General features: G+C 39.8%; 1 protein-coding gene across 1 annotated transcript in view; it reads right to left on the bottom strand.

Moving 5' to 3' along the window:
- The window catches only part of celsr1a (cadherin EGF LAG seven-pass G-type receptor 1a), a 108,030-nt gene that overhangs the window by 30,713 nt on the left and 56,891 nt on the right, over window positions 1-20,426 (bottom strand). The window contains 4 exon segments of the mRNA XM_042511006.1: window positions 393-518; window positions 1,146-1,309; window positions 3,267-3,424; window positions 15,821-15,901. Coding sequence (XP_042366940.1) covers window positions 393-518; window positions 1,146-1,309; window positions 3,267-3,424; window positions 15,821-15,901 — 529 coding nt within the window.

The following is a 20,426-nucleotide window of genomic DNA, read 5'->3' as shown; positions in this document are numbered from 1 at the left end:
TTTGTCTGAGTTTTGATAAGTGAGTCAGAGTTTGATCTTGTCCTTAAACTCCAGACCTGAGGCGATCTTTAGTGTCTGCACAGCACTGAGCAGAGGCCTCACTGTGAAGCTCCACTGTGGCTGCCGCATGAGTCAGACTGAGTCAGGGGAGGTGCTCCTTATCCCATTTGATCTCCCAAGCACACTCTATTTCCTGGAAGTCCTTGAGACACACACACACTGTGCACTTACTGCAGGTAAACACACGCATGCGCACGCCGAGAAGCTCACAAAAGAGCATGCAGATACAGGCACACTTGATCAAAAAAGAACTTGTATATGAATGCATATTTAAGCATATGTAAACACACACATGTAAATGCACACACTTTTTTGCCCATTCTTCTTCTTACCTTGTTCACAGTTCTTGCCTCCATATCCGGTCGGACAGTCGCAGCTGTGGGTGTTCCATTTACTGACACACACTCCTCCGTTCTGACACACTTCATTCGAGCAAAAGTTTGTCTTTGCTGGACAACCTTCACATGAAACACATAAAAGAATGATTGATATCTGTATGTACAGTGTAAGCACCCCTTCATAGGCTGCAAAATAATTAAATAGTCATCTTTAAACATGCTAAAGTTAGCATAGTGCTACACAATAAACACATTAAAAAACAGCTTTATTTAAAGGTAGAAAAACTAAAGCAACACACTTTTTCTCTTGAATATTTTTCTTTTTAAGCATTGAATGATGCTGTTTCACTTAACGTGTATTGGGGCCATTGTAGGTAAAAAAATAAAATTAAAAAATAAAATGATGATGTAAGTTGATGACATCATGATCTCAGAGTTTTTTGTCTCATAAATGTATTACTTTAATTTTGTAATTTTTGAGATTTTTCTCAAAATGCTACCGACCCCCCTCCCTCTGCTCTGTATTTTTTTTATTTTTTGTGGGTTTTTTTACCCACAATGGCCTTATATGCTGTCTTAGTTCCATGACCTCTGGCCCCTTGAAAATCCTGAAAAGTCAGTAGTTAACTTTTTCTGACAATATCAGTGAGCTTGAGGGTTGTTCCTGGATATGAGTAATGTCTCTACCGCTGCAGGGTAATCCCACTCAGTGAGCATGGCCTTGGTTTACCACGCAGCACTTCTAACCTGCTTCGGTGCCGTTGTTAGCGATGTAGCTGGCCATGTCGATGGGTCTGCTGTCGATGCTGAGGTTTCTCATGCAGCCCACAAAGTCTCTGTTACCAACCGGGAAGTCTTCAGGTAGGTTGGGAACTCCACCTAGCAACAGTGGTCCTGTCAAATCCAGTGACCTGCAGACAATAAAGACAGATAATTGAGCAGAGCAATATCCAAAATGGATTTAAAATGAAAAAAAAAGTGTGTCAATGTTAAATACTTTCAAGTACAAGAAACCACAAAATTAGTCAGGTGGACACACACACACAGACACACTATAACTTAACTCTACAATGACTCAATTCTTTGTGAAAAGATCATACAAAAAATGACTACAAATATGTATCATAAAACAAGAATAGGATGTTGAGGGCTGCTCATTTAAAGCTACTTCTTTCTTGCAAATCTTTGACAAACAAATCAGTGACACCTTGCCGAGGCCCTGGGTTCACACCAGAAAAGGTGGCTGAGGTAAGGCAGCAGCACATAGCATGACATTTCTGAATAAAGTTTCCATGGTTTTAAAATGTCACAAGGCTAACTGCTACCGTCACCATGCGCAAGTAAAGTTTCACATACTAGGTCATGTAGGAAGCTGCTTACACCTCGATCCTTTAAAACACTCAACATCAAAGGGCTTTAAGAGACTTAAAATAATGCAGTGCTTAACTGCTGAATGCAGTGTGCATTTGACACAAACACTGTTGCATTACCAGTAGCATGTGAAGCATATTTAAAGCCTCTGAAAGGAAATAAATCAATCAAATGGGAATGTATTACTTCTTGGATCCAGTTGTAGAGCTGTAAACTGCAACAGTTCTTCATCCATATTTTTACTTAGTATTTTTACAGAAGTGCTTCCATATTGCCTCAAAATTATCAAAAAAATAGTCTGTATAAATACTAATAAGGAAACCTGATGGATGGACGACTGCTTATGCTATTTGTTTCTGACTTGTGGAGAAGCATTTCAGTCCCATGATAAAATATCTAGTTTGGCAATATGACACTATTAAAATAGTTCAGATGTGAAATAAGGTGTATATGAAGTTGCTTGATTTCCAAATGTGATATGGAGGATTTGTCTTCTTGAGGACATTTGTGCAGAGACATAGAGAGTCAATGCAGAGTTGTCATGAGTAAAGCAGAGCCTTTTAAACTGTGTAAAAATACAGCTGTTAATACATGTTATGGGTCAAACTGTACGGACTCTAACAAAAGTTTTTAAAATATGCATGATTAGGAGAGATGTTCTGGTCATAAAAATGAACTGATTATTTCCATTTAAGTGGCATTTCCCTGATTGACCCTCCATCTACACAGTAGCCAAAAACTCAACTTGTAGTTCATATATCGTAAGTATTCCTGAAACCTATAATATCAACTCTTGCATGTCAGTGCTATTCAACATTGTAGCCAATGAATTGTTGATCAAACTGCTGCTAATTTCCTGCCCAAACTGAGATCCAAGTGGTTTCTGTTCTGTGCCTAAATAACCCTTGGGGTCAAGTCGAAACATTCTCCACAACAAATCTTCAAACGTTTGCTTGTTTGCACCACATGACACACCAGCTTAATGTAAATATGTATATTCCCGTTTAAGTATCCTCTAAACGCCTCTCAGCCTCTGTGACCTGTGCAACAAGTTCCTGAAGGAATGTAACCTCATTAACTCCTCTCTGAAGCTCTCGCTCTCTCTCTGTCCCCACCCTCTGCAAACTAATGTGTCTCAGCATGCTAGTTCCCCATAAGACTCATTAAAAAAAAAAAGTCTCACGCTACAAAAATAAAAATTCATTAGTGCGTGGTAAACAGTAAGTCAGATTAAGCCTGTGTTGAGGTGAGCTTTTGGGTGGCTAAGGCCGCGCCTGACAGCAGAAAGGCCACGAAGATAAACATGTAAATTAAAAGACAAAAGGAGGAGAGGGTGGCAGAATGAGAGTTGTGTTATCTTGTTGTAACAAGACAATTTGATCTGGGCCCCGAGGTACAACATCTTTACCTGTTTGTCAAACTGGTTTACTTTTTAATGAGCGGAGAGATCTGAAGAGAGAAAGTTGAGAGAAAAAGAAAAGAGAGACTCAAACTTACTTCTTTTGTCCGGTCTGGGTGCCTTGGGCGGCACAGGAGTAGTTTCCAATCTGCTTTCCGAAGCGAATCGCCATGGAGATGTCGCAGTCGTCTACTGCAACAACAGCTACCTTTTCTCCAGACGGTCCATGAGGGATGCCCAGACGCCCAATGTTCGGCTGCAAAATGAAACAAAATATTCGTCAACATTTGCGTGATAGGGATATTCTTCACCACTGATTCTGCTTTTACTTTTGATGTCATCAGGGGAGCAGCTAAAGTAATTAGATACAATAGATATTTTGATTTGATTAAAACAAATGACAATGTGTCAACATATTCAGTCAATTTTAACACCTAAACACCACAATTTGGGAGTAGGTGTATAAAAATAGCCAAAAAACAAGCAGCAAAGCAAAGGGATAAATAGTTGAAATTGCTAGCTACAAGGCACATGGTAGAGCAAATATAAGGATAGATAATTGAAATAGGTATTAAATGGAAAAGTGGTTTAAAAACTATTATATCCACTTTTATATTATTATTCATTAACCAATAACTAGATACTATCCAGTTTAAAACCAATACAAATGACCACGTGCTTAACATGTGTGGCGTCGATGAAGGGGTACTTGAGTTCATCTGAAAGGGCTGTGGAGGCACATCTGATGAAAAATGTTGGGACCACTGCGACATGGAATCACATCCATTTCCTCCTTTAGCCCACCCGAGTGCCAAAATTATCTTTGCTGGGTATTGTCATGGAAAATCCCAACTGACTGAATTTAGCTAAAATGTTTAATGCTTGATTTCTTTCTTTCTTTCTTTTTATTCAATGTGGAAAACTTGGCTGAGCTCTGATGCTCGATCAGTGAAGGTCAGAGCTACACAAACAATGTCTATCTGACTTTAGCCGACTTGGAGTGGAAGTACACAGGCCTGTCTTGGCTTAAGACGACAAAAAGCCCATTGTGCATTAGCTTGCCCACCTAATGATTACAAAGTAGGCTAATTCTTCCATCAAGGCCTGTGGCCGACAAATGTTGATCTGAGAAAATGTGGATCAGCTTAGAAAATCAGGCCACCAAATCGCTTTAGTTTTTGTAATATCTAACCTGAGAGCGAAGTTCAGTGGAGCGTTTCACTCAACAATAGTGGCCTTGGAACAGGAAGCAGAAGGAATTTGAGGAGTTCAACAAAAAAATGTTTCCAACTATTAAATACCCCCCCTTTTCATTACTTTAGATGTGAGCTATTTTGAGACATAAAAAATAAACTCTTAAAACTCAAAAAGTTGATGTGGGAATTTTTCCAAAATATTACTGTAGAATGACGTGTTTATATTTCGTTTTCTTGCTCCGAGTGGCTTACAATAGATCCAAATGATTAGCAACCTATCTTTGCTATCTCTTGGGAGAGTGGTAAATCTCATGACTACAACAACACACAACAATAGGACTACAGATCCCAGATCTGATCACAGTGCAGTGTTTACATGAGGCACTTAGGGTGTTTAGAAGTTTGACAGTTTGAAGGATAGTAAGAGAGACTTTCAAACCACTATGGTGGCGCATCTAAACACTCAACTGATTGTTCTTAGATAAATTGTTTATAACAGCTCATTTCAGAAATATTTTGTTGCGTTTTCATCTTTTATATGAATTTGAGAGAAACGCAAACAAAAAAAGCATGGAAAAAAGAAAAAGCGAGGCATGCATAAAAGGACAATGTGTGTTCATGTGTTTGTCTGCTTCATAAATAGGATTAGAGTAATGAGATACTGGTGGGGCACAGACTCTGCAGACAAAGGAAAGGGGGGGGGGGGCAGAAAATAGAAGAGAAAGAACGACCGACAAACATAGGGAAGTGGACTGACCAGAAATAAGAGACTGAAAAAGAAAGACAAAAGAGAAACTGGCAGACGGGTAAAAAAAAAAAAAATGAGCAACAGAGGGGAGCAGTGTGTTCTATTTTGGCTCAGGTGGGCTCAGGTCCGGGCATATTTTCCAACCCACAGGGAGTTTATCACTGCCACTCCCTTCAACATGCCCTGTTTCCACTGATTCCACCAAAAACACTTTCACACTTTCCATAAAGACAAACAGGAAGGACAACTAAAAAAAAAACTACATCTCTGACGCCACTGCTGTTTTCTTTCTTTTTCATTTCTAATCTCTTTTAAACTGTCTTATTTTTCACTCACAGGCAAAATCATTCCTCACACAAGCACACGCACAGAAAAAGTGAGTGAGCAGACTGTAGGAGCATTTGATCCTTTTCCTGTGGATGTGTGACAATAGATAGCGCAACTGACAGTAGCTGTATCAGGCGTGGTGAAGGAGCAAGGCATCATGGGTAAACTCTATCATGTCTCCTTTAAACTTTGAACACAGCATTTGTGATCTGAGAGAAACTGCAGTAAATACGCATGTCAAAAATGCTTACAAGTAATAGATGTAAACATCAGCACACAAAATCATTTTCTTGTGGATTTACATCATTTTAAAAAAAAAATTCTTCTTTTATTTACAGAAAAAACAAATGCCTGATAAAGAGTGTGATACTTGAAAAGTCACCTTGGTGGTAATTTGATTAAATATTTACGGGAGCTTAGTCTTGTGCGAAGGCTCAGTTTTTTCTGTTTTTTGCATGATATCTTATCCAGATTCAAGAGTTCAATGTGCGCACTTTTGTCAACTTTTTGCAATTGTTCTCAAATTAACAACTCAACACTAATTATACCTATTGTAAAATAATAAATTATGTATTAAAATTTAAACAGAAAAAGCAACAAATCCTCACATTTGTGAAGAACTGATTCAGTGTTTATCAAAAATGTATTTACTTTTAATCGACTAATCGATTGATAATCTAATTGTTGCAACTTTAATGCTATTTTACGACTTCCAAAACAAAATTAAACTGTTAAAAGCTGACTTTAAATAAACTGAGCCAGGCTGTTTGTTTCCTCACTGACCTCTTACAGACTGTTGTTCATGTCTTTGTCTGTGTCAGTAACCTAGAATCATTTTGTATGTGCGGCATGTATAGCAGACACCATAGTGGGAAACCACACCCCTATCACTGGCAACCAGCCAGCCTCCCCTCTGCTCTGTATCTACAGGTGTCTACTTGTGTTAACTCTTCCACCCTCACCTCCTAATATCGCCATAGTTACTACAGAAATCCGCCGTCACAGCCGGCTCACGTGTGAATGAGTTCTTGTCCCGAACAGGTGGCTTCTGTTGCATAATTAAAATCAAAAAAGTAGGACGGGCTCTAGATGAAAATCATCATGATTTAATGGGTCATTATGTAACTTGGATTCTGGTTCTTGAACTGACATGATAGCAGCCTGTGGTGAAATGCTGCGAACAGGTGAGGCAGCATGCCATGACAGTGTAAGAATTTATTCAGACTTATGGCCGAATGTCTATGGTGTGTCTCCGATGATTAGAGTTAGGTATCTTCAATGCAGTACCCTGCACTGAAATATGCATGAATGTCCCTTGTGGGCAGCTTGTGATCAAGGGACTTGTTCCAGTGTGTGAGAAAGAAGAAAAAAAACTGGTTTTGTTCAGAAAGCAGCAAAGCCTGCAGCCTGAAGCTGTAAAAAATGTTGGCACCATGCTGCCAGCAGCAGGAGAACAATGAAGACCCCAATGCAAATAACCAACGGGTTCAAAGATGCACAGCAGTGGTGAAGGACAGAAGAATTGGAGTAAAAAAAAACAGCCACTCTCTTCTTCTGTAAGCCCAAATTCACAGCAAAGAAAAAAACTTGAAAAAATTCCTAGTAATTGGGCCATATGGCAAAGCATGTGTGCACTGTATTAAATCAAAACTGCCTCTAAGAAAGATCAAATTCCTAAAGAAATCTGATCAACAGAAAAAAGTCCAGCTTCATTTCCTCATTTTTATATCTTTACTGTCTATCTGTGTTACACAGAATTGCAGTCAATGCCTCATAATCGAGCTTCTGGCCAGATTTGATTAAATCAAGTCGCAAAAGTAAAGAAGAAATCTTCATTCCTCCCATATCAACTGTTGTCAAGGAGCCAATAAGCACTATGATGAAGCAAAAGTTTAACCCCTTGAAACCTGAGCAAACTGACTGAATCTCTTTCAAAAACATGAAAGGCAATGTGCAACTTTACAAGAAATTACCTAAAATTAGCACTAAATAAGTAAAAAGTTACAAGAACATTACCAGAAAATTAGAACACACACAAAAAACACCCCCCAAAATTAGTGAAAAAACAAACACAAAAAACAAGAAAATGGCTTCAAAAAAGTGCTTAAAATGTAATTGACAATTAATATATAATTAGAATTTTTAAAAAGTATTTTCTAATATCTTTCTCTCTGTCTCACTCTCTTTATTCTGTCCTTTTTCTTTCTTTCTTTTATACTAATCATCAGTTCATTTTCGTGTCAGTGTTTGCTGATTTCTTGCGATTTGCGATCTCTTGATCTCAAGTTGCTGGTTGCCTTTTAAGCCATGTTTTCAAAGGAAATCAAACAAATTTGCTCAATTCTCAAAGGTTTGAATGCTTGTAAAAGGCATCAGAACTTAACAGGAGAAACTGCTGTCGATCCAGGTTTCAAAGGTTAAAGGAACACTTTGAGAACTATGCTACTAAGATAAACTGGATATCTGGACTGGAGATGTAACACCGATACTAAATCAAGTATTTTCCAAAATGTTAAAACTATTTCTTAAAAAAAACCAAAAAACAATGACTCAATTCACTTTTCAAGCCAGTGGGGAAATTAAGTCAAGAGAGGGAAAGTGTGATATCTGTATAAGAGGTTTTCAAGGGCAACAAAAGGTAATTTGCCTGCCAGAAAAAATCCCTATGACTCCTCTAAAGGAATCTGTAGTCAGGCTGATTACAATCTTATCATCTCTTTTGAGTGCAGCCAGGCGAGGAAGGGATGAGATAAAGACACAGAAAGACAGGAAGCAAAACACAGAAGAGAGATACCCAGATATTCTACATAATGGACCCGCAACCCCGAGATCCCGGGGAGGGGGGCAGCTGTTACATGTGCTGATAACTCATACACTGACATGTACGTACACACTGTGTAAGCACTACACGCATGTAGGGTGTCTTTGTAATGTGTGTGTAATATGTCGGGGATAAAGGAGCATTAACGCAGCTGTTGATACATAACTGCTCCAGGCTCATACTTGCGCCTCCCAACACAACTTTTCACACACATGTACAAGCACCTACTGTGTGGATGATGATCACACCCACGCATGTTGTCAGTCACTTTCAGATGCCATTTGCTTTAAATGAAGCGTGACAATGCCTTTCTTAAAGATTTTACACATGATTTTACACATGAAGATCAGTTTACTCTTCCTTAATCTACTTCCTGTGAGCTGCCTGAACTGAATAGAAAAGCGAAACTAAATCACTGGAGTGACGCGGTAACAGAGGTTTAAAGGGTCAGTATGCAATTATGGGTTAGTGGTTTCATTTCACCAAGCCGCAACCTTGGGAGCTGCACAGTGCCACAAAACTACAGTTCCTTGAATGACCACTTGAGGCTGGCTCCAAGAGTGAGTCAATCCTCATAGACCCCCATGTTATAATTCCAAACTGGATTTACATATACCTCATTTGTTTTAATGTTATTAAGGCTTTAAGTTTATGCATAATTAAAGGCGTGGCCACTAAGAGTGACAGGTGGGTGCAGTCCTGACAAGTCATTACCACAGCAACAACATTGATTAGGTATTGTATCCATGACATAATCCCAGATTAATTGAGCATAAATGTAGCCGCTGCTATTTCAGTGTGTTTTCAGTTCATGAAAGTTAATTGTAATGTTCTGGTCGACTGAAAAAGTCTTGTTAAATGACCCTCTAAAGAGTCTTATGTTCAGTTCTTCCTGTAAGTGCATTTTGTTTAAATGGTTTTGAGATTGATTTTTGCTAGTAAAAATTAGCATTAGTTAGCCACACAGTTATACAGCCATAGCTGTAAATGCACTGTGCTAACCAAGCTAGCAGCAAAAAAAGGGTTAGCTCTAACCTCTTATCCAATATTGACCCTCCAAGATGGCGACAACTAAAATTCAAGGCTTAAAATGGGAGTCTATAAAAAACTAAAGATGGATGTCATGCTGATGACAATTATTTTATGTAGTCTATGGATCTGACTACCAGCCCACCTGGGAGTGATACTCAGCAATCAACAATCTTTCTCCAGAACTGCATGCTAAATAAGATTATTAAATAAGTTTATTAAAGGAATAAAAATATGACGCACTCAAAACCACCTCCATACTTTTAATTTTTTATTGGTGCCAAGACAGAGGGCCCTAGCTGGATGAACACAGACGGTAGGTAATATCACACAAAAAATATTGGTAAGGCAAAATCATACAGTTGTATTATTGGAATATTATTGAATGATCAAAATTATAATTACACATAATGCCACACAAGTGCTTGTCTATCTGCTCAGTGAATTTAAACTAAATAGTTAACCACAGTCTGACTCTATTATAAATAAATCTTTGCACTGGATGTCACATCTTAAATTGAACGTTGGTGTTCAGTTAGCTGAGTGTGTCTGTTAGCTGTGTGACCGCGACCGATACAACTGTATATAGTTTCAGGCTTCTTTCTGACCCCTGCTTTTAAAGTGCACTTGGCCCCCATTTCGAGGGGCCCCATGAGAGCCTCTCATTTACCCTCCGCCCGACTCTGGGCTGTTGAAGATTCCCTCTCTCTAAGGTGTCGTCTCCAGGGGCGATAGGCTTGCTGCCGTCATGGTAACACACTTGATCCCCACAGTTAGCCACAAAGACGAGGAGGGCAGAGGGCACGAGCGGATGGAGGGGCGCACACACACTTCAACATATGCCAAATACTGTCACACACACTTTATCTCCACAACAACATCTTGTCTACACACAGATATAAGATGTAGACACACCCAAGGACACACACACACTGCTACCTCCCACCAACACACACACTAACACCCCTTTTACCACAGGGCCTGTCAAAACTGACATGATAACTCAATCAGGCCCGCGGCCGGGATGAAGAGCCATGCTCAAAGATTGAGTTACATGCAAAACACAGTTGGACAGCTTAGTCAGAAAACGTAGCGAAAAAAACTGTCAAAACCCACAACTACTGACAGGAGATTTGTGTGAATGTGTGTGTGTGTGTGTGTGTGTGTGTGTGTGAGTGTGTGTGTGTGTGTGTGTGCATAGAGGGTGGGATAGATGGAATACTTGGTGGTGATTATATGTTTGTGTGTGTGTTTGGAGACCATGGGAAGGATGTCTGCAGAATGTGTTTAAGCGTGTGTGTTGATTGAGCAAGAGGCAAGCTTGTATGTGTGTGAGTGTGTGAGGCAGGAAGTGGCGAGCGGAGCTGCAGACGGCCACTCAGTTCATTTTGATAATAAAGGAAAAAGGGCGCACAGTCTTTTATTTGATTTGGGCTCGCCTGAGGAAACGCCATTGTTTCTCCGACTCTTGGATGAAAATTACACTTGATTGATATTTGAAAATGTGATCTCCTGTTGCTTTAAGGTGTGTGTGTGTGTGTGTGTGTGTGTGTGTTTTGTTTCTCTTAGATTAATCGAAGTAACCACAAGAAAAGACCAAACATGTTTTTATGATCACAAAGAATCCATAAAGGAATGATTTTAGCGCTGCAACATGAGCTGGAGCCAAAGTAAAGATGGGCTCTGAACCAACATCAGTATTGCTCTTAGAAAAGTGTGTGTGTATGGAAACTAGATTTTTGGCCCTGTCATGCACAGGCTAGTGTGTCCCACCTACCCTCTGGCAGCAGCAGACTCTGTCATGTCCACATTACCTCACCTGCCCTCTGGCTATGTAAAACTAGAAGTGTCTATTAATCTAACACACACACACACACACACACACACACACACACACACACACACACACACACACACACACACACACACACACACACACACACACACACACACACAGAGCTCCCAGAGGCTTTACACTAGGCTAAGATGTCCAGTGTTCAACACTATATGTTACTGCAGTCTTCATCGTCTCATCACACTTCTATCTGTCAGTGTAACAGATGGGTAGCGGTCATTGTTGCCTCGTAGCTTTCAAAAGCAGCAAAACAAATGTGCGGACGACACAGTAACTGAGGTAAAAGTAACTGTATCCGATTTGGAACGGCTTGAGAAAATTCTTTTTACAACTTGACAAACATGGCCACCTGCCTGTGTGCTGTCATCAGTGGGATTACCTTCTGATTGAATGTTTTTCAACAGCTTGCTAAAGCGTATTTTACAGGAAGGTTTTGTCCCTTTGACTTATTTTGCATGATTAATCTTCTTTCTTTTTTCACCTTCTTTTTAGTACCTTGGATGAGTTTAGTTTTGATGAATTGAGGAAGAATCTGTTTTGTTGCAGTTTTGCATTTTAAATCACAATTTCTTTGATCATCAAACAAGAATGCCACTTTTTAATCGCGTGCATGTCTGTACACTAAAAAGGAAGTCAGGGCCAGTCGACTGTTAGTTTAGTTGGCATAAGAACTGAAAGTAATGTCACAATGCCTGTAGATAACTAGCCAGCTGTTTCCCCCTGCTTCTGGTCTTTTGCCTTCCGGCTGCTGGCTGTAGCTGCATATTCAACAAAAAATTGTGATTAATTTTATTTATCTTTGTGAAGAAATCTGTTTGAAAAAAAATCAAACTACTACTACTACAGGCTCTATATGAAATTCAGAGTGTATGAGTTGTGTGGACATGGTTCTCAGGTGGCTGACCTGGTGCCTAGCAGCTAATGGTGCTTACTCCAATAACAGTGCTAAACAACAGGTACAGTGCTGACAGAGGTAATAGCGTTACACCAGGATGCAGAGGGTGGGTGTTACGCTTTTGTTGTCAACAGTAAATGCAGTATCAGCGGTATAATATCAGTAGTAACTGCAGTATGGGCACCATCTGAGTGCCGTTTGAGTACAGTGCAAGGCGACAGTGATGAGCTAGCCAGATGGATACACACATGCACTAACATACATGCGCAGCTGGACTGGCTCACCACAACAAACTGCATAGAAACTCAGATTATAATACGCACAGCATGACTTCATTTTCTGCTCAGGAAGCTGTTACTGCTCTATAGCTTTACATAGCAAAAATTGGCGTGCTGCTAAATTAATACTCTCAATGACAGCAGCTCTCTACTTTAATTGCATTGCATTATATGGGCTTTGATAAATAAATGTTGGTGCAAAGTAGTGGCATCGAAAGGCATATTTTTTTTCCAAAAAATGTCAAACTATCTTATAGTTAGCAATAGTGGTAGTTATAATAATTATTAATGATAGTTTTTAATAGTTAATATAAATTATGGATCTGACAGTCAAAGAACTACATTCCCTTCTGCTGTAGTAAAATTTTCCTTGGAACAAGAGCGCTACTTTTACTCCTACAAATTCTAAATATACAACATGTATCACAATCTGAAACAGCAGCAGCTGTAAAGTGACCATCTGACCGTTATCTAAACTGCCTCATAGAAAGCAGCATTAAGCAATTTAAGATCATCGGGAGTGATGCTAATGTTTAGCAGTAAAAGCAGTGACGCAATAAAACTGAACTTGATAGGGATCATATAAGAGATAAGAGACTTTAGTGGAAAGAGATAAGATGAGGAGACAGCGAGACGCAGGAGGAGGAGTAAGAGTAGGAAGATGCATTAGTGCCAGCAGTATAGAGTGGATATAAACTATATGGATCTGTTCTCTCTCTCTCTCAACTTCATGTCTACACTTCCTCAGCTTTTCTCTTCCCTCCAAATTACACTCTGTCTCTCTTAGCAATAATAAGAGGTTTAGGTCATGCTAGGTGAGGTGTGTGAAATTTCCTCCTTTCAGTGACACACACACTCCCTCACATCACAGGAGAGCGAGTGAGGAATGCAAAAAGGTGAAGAAATAAAAAGATGGGTGAAAGAGAGAGAGAGCAAGAGGGAGAGAGAGGGAGAAAAAAAGAGATGTAGCGGGTTAGGCAGTCATGTATGAAGGCGGTCTGTAGTGACAGATTTATCAGATTTATCTTCACTCCTCAATGACACAATATTGTACACATCTGCTGTTCCTACTGAGTGGTTACTCACTCATTCTGACACACACACACACACACACACACACACACACACACACACACACACACACACAAATATAAGCACATAATTCAACTAACACACAAGAAACTTGTGCTCCAGAAAAGGATAAGCACTCAATGAAGATCCTAGGGTCACTGATCAGCAGTTATGACTTAAATATAAAGGCCAGGGTCCAGTAATAGAAAAGAAAGTTCAATGATGTCAGTGTTTAACGTCCTAAGCAGCGGCCTGGTTTCAAGGCCCGCTGCCCTTTGGTCCATGTCATGCACATGCACACATACACTACTACTACAACTACTATAAATAAACTGCAGAAGAAGGAGGCCACAACAGCCAAAAGTACACAAGCCTGAAACTGGGTGCAGCTGTTTGCTCTATTCAGCTAATATCTCACAATTACTTTGTTAATTCTCCAATTAAAACCAACCCTTGATCCACATTCGGGATCTTAGTGTAACACAAGAGAGGATTAAAGATACAATCTAAAATTAAATCCCTTAACTAAACTACAGTCTAAACAGAAGCTTCAGCCCAGAAACAACTGCTGTCCATACTCAATACAAAAGCTATCTTCCATGATTCTTGAGCGCTGTTAATCCTCCCTGACAGAATCGGTGCTTCAGTCCGCCACACTCCTGCCAAGTAAAACACAATCACGGCTTGCTGGGTGTCTACCTACCTGTCTGCCTGCCAAGGCTCAGACATGTTTAGTTCACCTGAACAAACCTCAATGAAGGAAGTCGATGAGAGCTGACAGATGAGCACGAAGGCTGTTACTGTGTCGTTTCTGCTGGTCTTTTATTAGATATGAGGAGATTCTCCAATAGATGGAGAAAAAGAGAAAGAAGGGGGCGAAAGACTGATATACAGCACTGTGCAAAAATCTTAGGCCACCATAGAGTTTTTGTTTTAGAAAAGTTGAAATGAGGACATAATATATACATCTATTGCTTAGTCTCTTTTTGAAGATACAAATAATACAGAGATCCTGTACAATGTTTTAAAACAGCAAAAAAGTCAAAATAAAACGGCTTCTTCTAACTGAAGTCAATATTTAGTGTTAAACATGGAATCATACAACCACGACAAAAGGTAGCTCAAACAATCAATATTGAGCTTTGGACATGTCTTTAATGCTACCTGGTGTAAATACACCAGAAGATTGGTATTATAAATCTCATATTGCCTGCCTAAGAGAGTTCAAGACATGCTAAGTGGAAATGGAGGTCACAGTAAATATTTGAAACTTAAGCCTGATGCGGTTGTTTTAATCTGAAATATTTGTATTTTTAATACTGTATACTGGATGTATTTTAGTAAAGAGACTACTGAGAAATAAATATGTATGGTCATTATAACCTTGCTAAAGTAAAAGTAGCCTAAGACTTTTGCATAGTTCTGTATATCGCACTTACTGTCCAAAACTGTCCCTAACTGCTTCATAAGGACAGGCTCTGACCTCTGACTCTTTTAGAGACACATTAGACATTTCATTTAAAGAGAGCAATATCATGCTTCATTTTGTATTTGTATTTATTTATTGTATTTATTAAAGAGAAGGTTCACGCACATTTTCATGGAGAAAAATCTCAAAATTGTTCCCTGGCTTCTAAAGGACCCATAATAAAAAAATTAAAAAATCTTGCCCCACTTGGCTGGCATTTTTCAAACATATTAGATCCAAAAGAATATCCAAAAAATTATTTCAACTGAAGGGAGAGAGGGAGCACTGGGGAGAAAATTTCGGGAGAAATGGTGTGATGGGCTGACAAAAAGTCGAATATTGATGCATTTTAGAGCTATGTTACATGGACAGCTACAGATAATAAATTTCACATTACTGTAACAATTTCATTTCACACAACAAAACTGCATGCCTTTCAATGATCTTTACTAATTCCATGACTTTTCCAGGCCTGGTAAATATGATTGTGTAATTCCATGACTTTTTTCCAGTTTTTTCATGACCGTAGAACACTGTGAAGAGCATTTCCTAGAGCTTGAATAAGTATCATGTTTATTTATTGACACTACAACTGGATCAGTTGTGAAGAAGTGTTTTGGTCTCTGTTTTGTTTATGAATCCACCAAGAGCTTAAAAACAGGAGAGACAGAAGAAAGACAAATCACACTAAAACTACCAGCTACGAAGTCCGCACACCCTCTACGGCCAAACCAAAACCAGAAAACCACACCAAAATCTACCACAGCCTCTTCTGTAGTCGAGACCAGACCACAGGCGGACTAAATTAACGCTAACACCCATGTGTTAGAGGCCATGTTACTTCTGATGTAAGCATGTACAGTAGAGTTAGTCAAGCAGACTGTACTAGAAGCAGATCAGGGACTATATGAGACCCCAGGGGGGAAAAACACCAGTGGGGACTAGGCTAGAGGTCAGAGGTTACCTCCTTCTGATTGAGCTCCAGCCAGGCAGTATAGAGTGGGAGCCGCAGAACCCCACTGGAGTCCATCAGACTCCCCCCGTCCTGGTAGAAAGACACCGTGAGAGAGAGACACCGCATTAGACCTTCAGCCCATAACCAAGCCACATCACTCTGTGCGTGTTGGTGCATATTTATGTTGCATTGAGTACGTGCTTTGTGTCTTTATATCTCTCTTTCTCCAGTGTTAACAGTTATCAATGTACAGCACTGCAGCAGCAATATAAAGTGTAAGTTTGTTTTTTTTCAGCCTTAGCCTTATTTTTCCATGTTTTGTGCCCAAGCGACTCATGAGAATAACAGTTTTTGAGACTGGGAGAGTGCTGCAGTCATGTTTGCTGCAAAGTACTTGTTTTTGCCACTGACAGGCTCAAAATTGTTATTTTAGGTGTCGGAATGAGGTGTATTTTCCTAATATGAACTAAGTTTTTACTTTTAAATGGAGTCTTGTGGGTTTGGCATTAGCAATTACAGGGCTTTCTCGTTCAACAAAAAGAATCTTACTCTTTAATAAAAAGGCCCATATCTGTGGGAATCATCTCCATGATATTGTCAGACACTAAAAGCAATCTGAGCCTGTCAGTAGCAACAACAACCACTATAATTGGACATAAATGTGCATAATTGCCACCAATAGTTTCATTGCAGCCTATTCAGCCACTTCTGGCTGCAGCACTTTTACTTAATACTGGGCCAATTTCAAAAAATGTTGTTCTGATTGGTCACTTTGATGCAAAACATGAGAAAATTAAGTCCAAGTTGACAAATACTGATCTCACCCTTAAAGACAGATACTACTGTGTGCATGCACTGTTGGCTATGTGTGTGCACAGAGGAATTTGTGTTGAAGTGTCTGTGGTTGGATATGCTAAAAGCCGATTTGCCGACAATAACGGCATCCAAAGTCAAACATAATTCCTTCCTGCCCACTTCAAAAACACCTCTCCCACCACCTCACATAATAAACCACAACTCATGCACTGCCGCCTATGGAAAAAGATGTCTCTGGCAGATTTACATCACGCTGTGAAATGGCAAGCTTTGCAAAGAGCAGGTGAAATTTACAGCAGGAAAAACGCACAGGGCAACAAAAATGTGAAAACCCGAAACTGGCCTCCACATGTCAACGTAGGTAGTTACAACTGACAAAACACGGGTTTGAAATCATGTTGCAGTTCCAGATTACAATGAATTACAATAATGGGGATTTAAAGGCACTAAAAACACAGTTGCCCTGATAGGGATCTACTTAGTTTAAACAGTCACAGGTACTGTGAGATGCGTTATAATTAGCAAAAGAATAGTTCCTGGTATCCAAATGCAATGTATGTGTTTATGTGCGATGATAACCTCAACTGTTTGAGGTCTAAGGAAACCTGCGTCAAGAAGAACAAAGAATAACATGGCCCCTTCCTCTGAAAGCCCACCCTGCTAGGGAATGTGGAGTCTGGGGCTTCACCTCAAAAAATAACCATTTAACCTTTCTTAAAGGCACTCAGCAGAGAAAACACAACGCACACTGGTGTCTGTGCAGAAACACATGATGTTGCAGTCTCTTCAAAACACACACATCCCTATGCACAGCTGATGAGGTATGTGAGTGTGTTTGTCGCAATGACACATGCACATACCTAATAAGGCATGTCCCTTTAAGTCTTGAGAGCCACCCAGGAAAGCCACATGTGGCCTCGACTATATGCAATAAAAATACAACACAAGGAGACGATGACAACTCCAAAACCACTTGCGGGGAGTGGATTTATTTCAAGAGCAACTGTATGCATGTGTAATGTGTGTGTGCATGTGTGTGTGCGTGTGTGTGTTTGACTGCATATCAGCTTGCCCTGGAAACCAAATAAATCCTGAAACATCAACAAAAAGATGAAGAGAGACACCAAAGACGAAAGTGAGAGCTATCTATTTTATAGAGCAGATTGAGATAACTGCTCAAAGCTGTTCCCTTAATGAATACCAGTAAGAAAAACTACATTTTTAAAGTACTAATATTCATGCAAAATAAAAGCTTCTGAGCATATTTGAGCAACAGCAGCATGTTTCTAAATACAGCTGAGTTACATCAAGTGTTTCAGCCCTGCAGTGGTGGAATGCAGAAATACACACATGATATATTTAAAACGTTCTTCAAACTATGCCGTGAAGTAATTTGCACTTATATACTGATGATTAAAGTCCTGCCATGTAAACAGCACCAGAGTGAGAGCCAGGGAGGAGCAGCAGAAGCAGGAAAGAGTGAACTTTTGGTGCTTGCTGGTGATAAGAGCAAGCTAAGCCTGTCTGGGAATGCTGTCTACACACCCTAGCTGTAAATATCGTAGCCCACATTTGCCAGAGTAACACTATTAACCCGTCTAACATCAGGCCTGCGTAAAGCAGCATTACAAAAATACTGCAAACACACAGGCATGTCATGTCTACAGTCGTGCTCTGCTCTCGCTGATATTGGCACCATGTCACATGGAGCATAATTATAGTTTATTCTTTGCTGTGGTTGACAGTTAACCGGTGTTTCACTAATAACCATTTTTTCATAATTTATTATTGTTTAAAGACTACTGGTGAAACATAAACACAAGTATGACTGATATGCCTGCAAGTTCCTTCTTGTTTATCATCTTCATGCTTATGATGTGAAATCACACAAACCAATAATATCTCGTGAACTCTGCCTGGAACTGCATGCTTACTGGAGTGGATCATATCATTTTGTGTCACCACTCAAACATGTCAGCAAATTAAAAGTGTTTGCATTATGGATTAGCACTTAAGGAACATCAAATCACAAAGGTTTCATGTGAAACATATATATAATCACTGTGTTTAAGTCTTGATTACGGTGTAAACAAACACTGCAAATTAAGTGCTACAATTTCCTTTTAAGTCCGAGCTTTCAACAGCACCTCATTATTTTTAGGGTTTTCAACACATTAATTTACTTGCGGTGGCCACCTGCGATTAAAACATCTACCCCCACATATTGATTTTATATTTTTGGAGCTGGACCATTCATTAAGAATACAACTGGAATACACACACCATCCTTAATGATTGCACTGCACTCTGGGAGCACAGAGTGTACTCTGTGTACTCTCACAGTGAAAGTGAAACTTAACCATTCATTGCTCTAGGCCTAAAAGTTTGCTTTTACTCCTTCTGCAACAGCTTCTCTTTTTATTAATTGATCTTATCTGATCAAAACAAAGGGACACACACACACAAGATAGCAATGGGAGTGGGGGGTGGGCTAACCAGGGGGGTCGCCTTCCCCCTTGTTAGCAAAATTACCAAAATGCGCCCCCCTTGTTAATCTGCCATCCCTCTCCATCCCAAGTCCTGAAAATTAAAAATTTGACAAAGGGTTTCTTTTTAACCAGTGCAGCATTCCTAACACTTATACCAGGAAAGATGTGAGACAACAGTCAGAGAAATAAGAGTCTGAAAAATGTCATTTCATGTGGCGTGTTCTAAAGGTAGAAAAGTAGAGCTTTTAATCAAAAATAGAAGTACTCTAACGTGTTCATTCTTCACACGGGCCATTGTAAACCAGTAAGCCTGATCTTATGTTCAGAGACCGATTATTGGACATGATAGTATGAAGCACAACTATGAGACAAAGCACAAAACACCTTTTGAATGAACATACTCACTCATATCTGAACTGTGAGCACAGAAAATAAAATATGTTACATCAGTTAATGAATCATTATATCATACAAGGTGAAACTTTAACTATGTTAAACATTAGAGGGCTGGAGTGGTGGAAATGCTCCCCCATTAAAACCTACAAATATTCTACTGGCTGTGGTCATGATAACATTTAATAGAAACAATACAAATCAAGCATGACTTGTCTATTTGGCATCTATTGTATCCTGACGTAATCAATGCAGGTGGCCAGGCCGATATAATTATGATCCAACTAACATCCTGTCCAGTGTCCAGCTAAATAACATCATTTCCTGCAACAAGAGACATCATTTCCTGTAGTTTGCGCACATCAAACCCAAGACAAAACCTCCTGCTGCTGCAAAAAGACCCATCTAAGCGCTTTATCTGTGTTTGTGTGTGTGTGTTTCCTGTTTAGGTTTGCCTTCCTAACACAGTCAACTGTCCTTGGGACACCTCTCCATGGAATTTCAAAAATGTCATTATCCTTCCACCTCCATTGTGGAACATTTATAATAGCAGTACTACCATATGCACACATTCAAAAACACAAACACACATGCTCAGAGTAGCTTGCTATTTGTCTGCCCCCCATGGATGCAAACACACGCACAGACAGCTTTCCAACCGACCCAGATCATTGCAACAATAGCAAGTCCATGTCTGTTGTCATGCCAACCCTCCCCCTGACCTTTGACCTCTGTTTTTCAGAACAGGCACCCTGGTTCTTCTAAAGAGAGCAGCAGCGGCTTTAAAAGGGGGCACCCGTACAACCCTGCACAACTTCAACCGCCTCATGATCTGACCCAATAAATCACCGTCTGTGCGTGCGTGTATTGTGTGAGCATGCCGTTGAGACCGTTAAAGTTTACTGGGGGCTCATTTG

This window comes from Plectropomus leopardus, chromosome 22 (assembly GCF_008729295.1).
Source record: "Plectropomus leopardus isolate mb chromosome 22, YSFRI_Pleo_2.0, whole genome shotgun sequence".
Lineage (NCBI taxonomy): Eukaryota > Metazoa > Chordata > Actinopteri > Perciformes > Serranidae > Plectropomus > Plectropomus leopardus.
This window is presented reverse-complemented; position numbering and strand designations above follow the sequence as displayed.